Source organism: Empidonax traillii, unplaced genomic scaffold, assembly GCF_003031625.1.
Source record: "Empidonax traillii isolate 1590-97213 ecotype Southwest subspecies unplaced genomic scaffold, ASM303162v1 scaffold476:size613836, whole genome shotgun sequence".
Taxonomy (NCBI): Eukaryota; Metazoa; Chordata; class Aves; order Passeriformes; family Tyrannidae; genus Empidonax; species Empidonax traillii.
The window spans coordinates 358,971-366,486 of record NW_020955669.1 but is presented as its reverse complement, the minus strand read 5'-3'; the positions used below and the strand labels follow the sequence as shown (position 1 = coordinate 366,486).

The 7,516-nt window shown below is 61.8% G+C and overlaps 2 protein-coding genes across 3 annotated transcripts; both read right to left on the bottom strand.

Annotated features, from left to right (window-relative positions):
* Positions 1-1,921: 1,921 nt before the first annotated feature.
* VPS25 (vacuolar protein sorting 25 homolog) lies at positions 1,922-4,570 on the bottom strand. The gene is made up of 6 exons (XM_027896012.1): positions 4,462-4,570; positions 4,164-4,309; positions 4,015-4,068; positions 3,611-3,699; positions 3,072-3,147; positions 1,922-2,566 (listed from the first exon to the last, which is right to left on the bottom strand). The coding sequence occupies exons 1-6, from the start codon at positions 4,524-4,526 to the stop codon at positions 2,454-2,456; spliced, it is 543 nt and encodes a 180-aa protein (XP_027751813.1). The 5' UTR covers positions 4,527-4,570; the 3' UTR covers positions 1,922-2,453.
* Positions 4,571-4,918: 348 nt separating this feature from the next.
* RAMP2 (receptor activity modifying protein 2) lies at positions 4,919-7,386 on the bottom strand. 2 transcript variants are annotated; one of them, XM_027896005.1, is made up of 5 exons: positions 7,267-7,386; positions 6,975-7,125; positions 5,796-5,906; positions 5,375-5,477; positions 4,919-5,233 (listed from the first exon to the last, which is right to left on the bottom strand). In XM_027896005.1, exons 2-5 carry the CDS (start codon positions 7,033-7,035, stop codon positions 4,978-4,980), a joined length of 531 nt encoding a protein of 176 aa, XP_027751806.1. In that variant the 5' UTR covers positions 7,036-7,125; positions 7,267-7,386; the 3' UTR covers positions 4,919-4,977. The 2 variants fall into 2 exon arrangements, with proteins under 2 accessions (XP_027751806.1, XP_027751807.1); XM_027896006.1 differs by lacking the exon at positions 7,267-7,386 and having other exon boundaries at positions 6,975-7,167.
* Positions 7,387-7,516: the final 130 nt, after the last annotated feature.

Below are 7,516 nucleotides of genomic sequence, written 5' to 3'. Positions count from 1 at the left end.
CCCCACACCAGAGTTTGGCAGGGGGGAGGCAGCTCAGGCAGGGGCACAGTTCCCCCCCCGACCTGGCCAGGGACACCAAGCTGGAGACAACTTGGCCTGAAAACAGAGGGCTCCTGCTCCACAATCAGGTGCCCACTGCAGCTCCCCAGCGTTATCAGGGTGACATTTCTGGGTTGTGGATGCCAGTGCCAGCCCTCTCTTTGAGGAACCGCCGCAATCAGGGAACATAACCCATTTCTCACCTGCATTTGGCTGCCAGGAAGAGAACAGGGGACTGTGTAATCACTCTCCTTAGAATCAGATAATGAATCAAAGCCCTGCTCAGCTCTGGGCTCCAGCAAGCCCTGCCAGGAATTGTCTGTTCTGATTCCGGAGCTCAGGGCAGGATCACAGAGGGACCAGGATGGGGCCAGACAAAGATGTGTGTCCCCCCCCAGAGAGGGGGATGCACAGCTGGGGCTGCATGGCACAAGGTGCCCATTCCAGGAAGGGTCCAGGGCTCCAGGGACACCCAGGGCTTGTTTCACAGTTGGCTTCACCACCCCATGCCCACAGGAGCTGCCTTGCTCTTCCCTGTCCTAACCCATGTGAGTTCAGGGAAAAGGAGATGGTCCCCAAACCTCAGCTGTGGCAGTAACCCTGGGCAGATCACTGTGGAGGATTTCCTCAGCCCAGAGGTACAGATGGGACCCGCCTGCAAGTTTATCCCAACACATAAATTTATCAAACTGAAACAACTCTTGTTCCCGAGCAGCCACATAAAATAAAACCCCTCTCGGTGTCTTACCTCCCTGACCAGTGGGATCTGAGTGTGCCTGGCCTGATAGTGCCTTATCTCAGCACCAGAGCCCCTGGGCAGTGCCTCGCCCCAGCCAGCCAGCCCTAATCAACGTGGCCAGATGCAGCAAGGGCCTCTGAGGGGCCATGGGCCAGAGGAGGGGGCTGCATTAGCCCCCCTAGAAATGCCACAGGGCTGGACTGGGCAGCACCTCCAGGGCAGCAGCACCAGCCCCCATTTTACACCATGTCTGTTCCACAGAGGGGACATACTCTTCCTCCTCCTCCTCCTCTCACTGAGAAAGCAACTAAATAGGAAGCTGAAAAAGAGAAGGGAATTGCTGCCAGGAGCGCCTTGGAACGAAAAAGCTAGTTTTAGGCTTATCTAATGTCACATCAGCCATTTCCTAAGAAGGGAGCGAATTTAATTAAGAACACAGACTCCCTCAAGGACAGCCAGGTTACAGACAGCACTCCCAGCCTCACAGTGCTGGGAGGTCCCCATCACGCACACAGACAGCAAGGACAGACACCCTGAGCCTGACTGCTGGAGGCTCCGTGTTTGGGATCCACTGCAGACGCCTTCAGGCACAGCACTCTGGCCACAGAGGCAGGCAGAGCAACCAGGGAGGGATGGGAAAGCTTTAAATTTTGCAGCCCCTGGACTCCAGCATCTCACCCACACTGAGGATTCCCTGACACTTACACTGGCTGTCAGCAGGAGTGATGCCAGTGCTGGGTTGTCCCCAAGGGCAGGGCAGGCTGGACACGCTGCTCAGCACTGGCCAGGGCAGGTGCTGGACCCCCAGAACGACCACACTGGTCTGACCAAAGGTCACTCCAGCCCTGCCCCCAGCCTCCACCACGGAAAGGCAAGCGTGATCCTGCCCCAGCACAGCCATCTGGCTGCCTCAGGACTCATGGGGTCAGCAGCTGTACCTGGGCCACGGCTTCTGACAGGTTGGGGACTTTGTTATCAGCACCAGGAGTCCAAAGCTGAGTCATCCCTTTACCAGCCACGGTGGTACAGAGCTCACCCCGTCACCTCTGCACAAACCCAGGGGCTGCCAGCAGGCTGCATGTGCAAAATTAAAGTAAATGTTGTTTCTGATGGGAAAATAAAGACAGATGAAAACACCCACGCTGCTCTATAAATACATTTCATTTTAATCACCTGAAATTGGCTCCTTGGCATCCCCCAGCCCGTTTGGCAGCGAGAGCGTTTCCTTCTGCCACTGAGGGCCTCCACAGCACAGCAGCCACAGCCAGGCCCCTGCTCCTGCCTCACCCCCAGGGCACTGCAGTGGGACTGGGGGGCCCAGGCACGTGGCTGACAGGGGGCCCTTCGAGGACAAGCTCAGCCAGCCAGCTGGGACTGCTCCGAGGCTGTTACAGCAAGAAGGACCAGCAGCCGCCCCGCTGTTTTTCACTACTGGGTGGTCCCTCTCGGAACTGCCTAGAGCAGCTTCAGCCTCTCAAAACACATCAACAGGAAGAACAGACAGACAGAGGGTCTCAGGACATTTCTAAGGCGTGTCTTTGGAAGGGTTCGCAGACTCTCCTTGCCCCAAGAAATCCTGAGGATGCAGCTACTTGGAGTCGGGGCATGAAGCCAGGCCCGGGGAGCGACCCTTGTCAGCGAGACCGAAGACTGCAGCCGGGGAAGGGGGCTCCTGTCAGAAGAACTTGACGCCTCGGCCGTCATCCAGCGTGATAATTTCAGCCTTGTGCTCCTGCTGCAAGGCTTGCAGGGCACGGAGCAGCATAGCCTCATCCAAGCCATGGAACTCTAGGGAAGGACCAAGATCCCCATCAACAGGACCAAAAAAATAAAAAAAAAAAATCACATCAGGAAATAAACAGGATTGGGGACAGCAGAGTGCTCTGAAGGGCATTGTAACACTACAGCAAATAAAGAGTCACAGCTACACTGACAGGCTCATCCCTCCATCACTGCTTCAGGAACAGAGCCTGAAGGTCACCAGACAGCAGGGATGAGTCACAGCAGCCTCTAAGGCAGTGCAGGAGCTCGGCATGAAAACAAAACACCCCTCACCTCACCAGAGAAAGTGCTGGGCACTGGGGAAGTGAAAATGCAATTGCAGAGGGACATGTTCCTGCAAAGTGTTAAAAGCCTTTGGAGCAGCACGTGCCAGTGGTGTGGGGGGGGCAAGTTTGCATGTGAGATTTCAAAATATTTAATCTACAGAACTAAAATCTGACAGTTAACTATTTACAAGCTCCAATCCAGTGTGCTCTGAAAACCTGCTCTGGACCACGAGCTCTGACATTACCTTCATTCTCGGTATCATCCCCGCTGGCCAGCTCGTACAGCGTGAACACAGAGTTGGTGAGGCCATTCCTCAGCACCTGGGAACAGAAAGGCAACACAGCAAATCTCATCCCCGTGGCTCAACATCCTCCTACATCCCAGGGCAAGGACATAAAGCATGCACAGCACTCCAGGAGCAGCAGCAGCCTGGGGCAGCAGGGTCAGAAGTGCAGCCTGAGGGGACAAAGACCCCTGCCCCTCAGTTCTTCCTGCTCACATTTTGCAGTGACCATACACAGTGACACTGTCCTGTCCTCACCAGGGAACAGCCAGTGAGGCACTGGGGGCAGACAGTGGCACCCACCGCTCACACTGCAGCTCACAGCAAGCAGGAAGCCGCTGACAACCCCGCCCCTCCCTGCAACAGGGAGAAATGGAAGCAGGAAGGTAAAAGCAATGAGGAAGCAAGAGGAGAACACTGCAATGGTCTTTCCCAAATAGCAGCCAGGACCCCCTGTCCTCTCAGACACTGAGCCTGGTCTGGGTGTGCAGCTCTCTCACCCACTGATAGATGAGCTTTCCCCATTCTTCTGGTCTCCTCCACATGATCAGAAAGCTGGTTTTGTTCTTATCTAACCACTCCAGATTCCCTAGAAACAACAGGGAACAGGGACTGAATCAGAGCACAAGTCAGCAGTAAGGGTCAAACGTGCAGATTTCAGGACACACGTCAAGACACTGCACCCAGGGGCAGCCTCAGGGTCCAGCCTCCTCCCAGCTGCTCACACCAACTTCCTGAACATCGCTGTGTCTACAGAAATCGATTCTCTTTTGAGACCCCTCAGCTAAATCTTCCTGCAACGGCAGGGTTCGCTCCCCTGGAGGACCAGGCAGGGATGACCGTAGGGCACCGGCTGCGCTCGGGGATACGGACGGACGGACAGACAGACAGACGAGGCACCCACCATTCTTTCGGAGCTCCTCCAGCACCACCTGGATGGATTCCAGCGGCAGCTTCCCTGGGCGAGGGTTAAGGAGGCGCTGACGGAGCCGGGGTCGGGAGGGGGTCGGGGAGGTGGCCACGGGGGGCGCGGGCACCGGGCCCAAAGGATACGCTGGAGGCGGCTGTTGGCGAAGAGAGGGATGTCCTGCGCCTCCCGCACCGTCATGGCGGGCAGGCGGTGCCGCCGGCTGTAGGCCAGCGCCAGCGCGCACCAGGCCGACAGCTGCTTCTGCCGCGTCTCGCCGTTGGGCTGCAGCCTGCAGTGGGGAAAGGGGGGGTCGCGTCAGCGCTGGGACTGCCGAGGCACCGGCACTCCCCCCGGGCCCCGGTGCCCCCCTCCTCCCGGTGTCCCGCGTCGCCCGCCCTGATCGCCCCGGCCCAGCCCCGCGCCGTGCCCGCCCGCGCTCACGTGAAGAAGGGCGGGAAGCTGTACTGCCAGGGCCACGCGAAACTCGCGGCCTCGGCCTCCGCCATCGGCACCGCCGGCGCCTCCCGCCCCGGCACGGCCCGGCCCGCTTCCGGCGCGGCAGCGGCGCCCCGCCCACTCCACCGAGGCCACGCCCATTCCCGACGAGACCCCGCCCTCCCCGCGAGGTCGCGCCCCCTCCGCGCCCCGCCCCGGTCCCGGTCCCGCTGTTCCCGATCCCGCTATTCCCGGTGCCGGCGTTCCCGTCCCGGTGTCCCACGAGGCACGTTCCCCACGGCAAGAGGCTGCCGGAGTGTGCCCGTGCCGGGGCGGGGTTGGCGGCGGGAGTGGGCCCGCGGCGGGATCGAATGATGGAAAAACCAGAGCCAGGCGTTGGTGGGGGAGAAGCGTTTAATCCCGGGCCGAAGGCAGGAACCGGCCGCCCCGGGCCCCGGGAGCCCGCGGGGCGGCTCGGGCGGCCGGGGGGTCCGTGCCCCGCCGCGGGACGGGGAGGCAGCGCTAGGCCTGTGCCTTGCCGTCCTTGCTGCGCCAGATGACCAGGGTGACGAGGAAGGGGATGAGGCAGATGGGGGCGATGATCATGGCCAGCAGCACGTCCTCGGGCGGGTCGAAGTACACCGGGTGCTCCAGGGTGCAGTTGTGGAAGTAGCGGTGGTGGCTCTGAAAGATGTACTGCTCCGCCAGCGCGTTGGGGTAGCCATAGTTCAGGCGGTCGGCCCAGAGCTCCAGGCAGAACTGCAGCTCGCTGTAGGGCCTGGGGAGACAGCCGGGGCACTGGCAGGGGGCAGGTCACCAGTGCACAGAGCCCCGGGCTATCCCCAGCCCACCAGCACCCCTCTGGACTGCCCAGCCCCTCTGCCCTGCTGCCAGAGGGGAAGGTTCCATCACCCCATACCTGCTGATGACTTTCCACTCGCACAGCTCCGACGCCGTCACGTTCCTCATCAGGTAGACAAAGTAATCCCAGCACTTCTGTGTGATTTCGGAGTAATTTCCCTCTGTGGGGAAAGGTGCTGAGCACGCCCTTTCCATAGCACATCCTTGCCTGTCCCTGCTGCCAGGTGATACCCAGGCCAGTGGGAGAGACACTGGCAAGGTGTGGGAGAGACCCTGCAGCAGCCCTGGAGTTCTGCCCAGGCCCCACAGCAGTCCCAGGGCAATGCCACGAGCACAGTGGGAGGGGAGGCTGCTGCTGGCTGGCACAGGCCAGCTATTTTGGGGATAGCCAGGGGAAAGGGGGGGGGGATAACCCTGTGGTGCAGAGCCACAATTGGGCTCAGGGTTCTACCCAGCCCTCGTTGAGCCCCAGCACTCACCCATGGGCTGAGCTGTCCCATTGGACATGGCCATGGGTGAGCTTGTCCCGGCATCCTGGCCAAAGCCCTTTGTCTCGGTATCCGTGTGGCAAAGCCCGGTCCCCAGGAGCACTGCAGAAGGGGAGACACAGAGTGAGGAACGACACAGGGTCTAGGGGGGCAGGTGCTGGTAGGGCTGCACACATGGGAGCTGCTCCAGCAGAGGCTGAGTCTGCAGCAGGGAACTGGTTCTGAGTGTCCCTTGGGCGCCACTGGAGCCAGAAATTGGGGCACAGGATGGTGAGCTGCCCAACTCCTGGCACATGCTGGGGCCAGGGTTGTCCAGCCCCCCAGATGGGCAGAGGCCGTGCAGAGGGGTCCAACCAGGCTGTGGGCAGTTGCTGAAGGGCTCAGAGGAGCTCTCTGGGGGCAGTGGGCCCTGGGCTGTGGTCACAGCACAGGGGTGAGCCGTGCCCCCTGCCCATGGGGAGCCGGCACAGCGGCCGCCCCGTTAGCCTGGGTGGCTGCATTGCAGCCGGACAGGGCTGAGGCAGGAAGAGGAAGCGCTGGACACGGCACGGCACTGCCGGAGAGCTCCTCCGCCTGCCATCAGTCCCACGCCCAGCACAGCCTGCCAAGGGCGTGGGGCACATCTCGCCTGCCCCACGGGGCCCCATGGCCCAAGAAAACCGCCCCGTCCATCTTCCACCCTTGGCTGAGGGCCCACCCATGCTGTGGGGCAGCAATGCTGGTGGGCCCCGGTGGGCCCTGTCTAGGGTCGCTCATGGGGAGCTCTGGGACAGCCAGGCACTGGCCACGGGGTGCTCCTGGGCTGGTACAGTGGCTGAGGAAAGGGCAGCCCACCCTGTCCCAGTCTCTATCCCTGATGGTCCCATCCAGCCCCTCTGCCTGGGCACACGTGGTGCTGCGGCTCCTGTTGCAGCTCGGGGCTTTGCAGGGCTCCCTCCTAGACCGGGGATGAGCACGGTGGGGGCTGCCCCCAGCACCCACCTGCCACTGACCCCCTGGCCGTGCTGTCAGCGGCTCTCCCAGCCGCCTTTCGGGCTGGTCCCATGCCGGGTGGGCGGTGGGTCAGGCTGAGCTGAGACCCCCGACCCTGGGCCCCACGAGCAGGAGGGCGGCCACACGCGGGGTGGTGCGAGGTGCGGAGCCCCCGGGGGCCGCCCCCCGCGCACTTACCCCAGAGCAGCAGGAGCCCTTGGGAGAGGTGGCCGGAGCTTGTGTGCGCGCGCGGTGCCATCCTGCCAAAGCCTGCCGGCTAACGACCGGGACAAGGATTTCAATGGAAATAACAGGAAGCAACTCCTTTCCTCTGACAGGGGCAGTTTGACTACGGGAGACGTGTGAAAAATGAGATTGCTCAGCGCTGCTCTGGAGCGGCTCTGCCGGCGGGACTCCGCCGTGCCGCGCGGTGCCGGCCCCCGCGGGCATTGCTCCGGCGCCCCGGCACCCGCGACACCCCGTGCCTCACCCACTGGCCCGGAGGCTCTGCTCCCCGCACGGCACGTCCAGCCTTACGAGGCCGCGATTTGTTTACTTGTGTATTTCTCTTTAATCCTGTCTGGGCTGGGTTGTGAAATCCCTCGTCTCCTGCGTGGAGGGCAGGCAGCCCAGCAGCGGGGGGAGTGGACGGGGAAGCACAATGTCCCCGGACGGGCGCTGCCGCCCAGGGATGGGGAAGGCAGGGGGACCAGTGGTCCCAACACCTGCCCCACGGGTAG

Bases quoted from the DNA above. Each gene is read 5' to 3' on its own strand.
- VPS25 (XM_027896012.1), bottom strand. From the start codon at position 4,526: ATGGCGGAGGCCGAGGCCGCGAGTTTCGCGTGGCCCTGGCAGTACAGC. The intron at 3,700-4,014 runs GTGGGTGCCTCG...TGTTGTTTCTAG, and splicing joins GGAGGAGCTCCGAAAGAATG to GGAATCTGGAGTGGTTAGAT. The intron at 2,567-3,071 runs GTAATGTCAGAG...GTCCTTCCCTAG, and splicing joins GGATGATACCGAGAATGAAG to AGTTCCATGGCTTGGATGAG.
- RAMP2 (XM_027896005.1), bottom strand. From the start codon at position 7,035: ATGGCACCGCGCGCGCACACAAGCTCCGGCCACCTCTCCCAAGGGCTC. The intron at 5,478-5,795 runs GTGAGTGCTGGG...CTTTCCCCACAG, and splicing joins TGGGACAGCTCAGCCCATGG to AGGGAAATTACTCCGAAATC. The intron at 5,234-5,374 runs GTATGGGGTGAT...CTGTCTCCCCAG, and splicing joins GAGTGGAAAGTCATCAGCAG to GCCCTACAGCGAGCTGCAGT.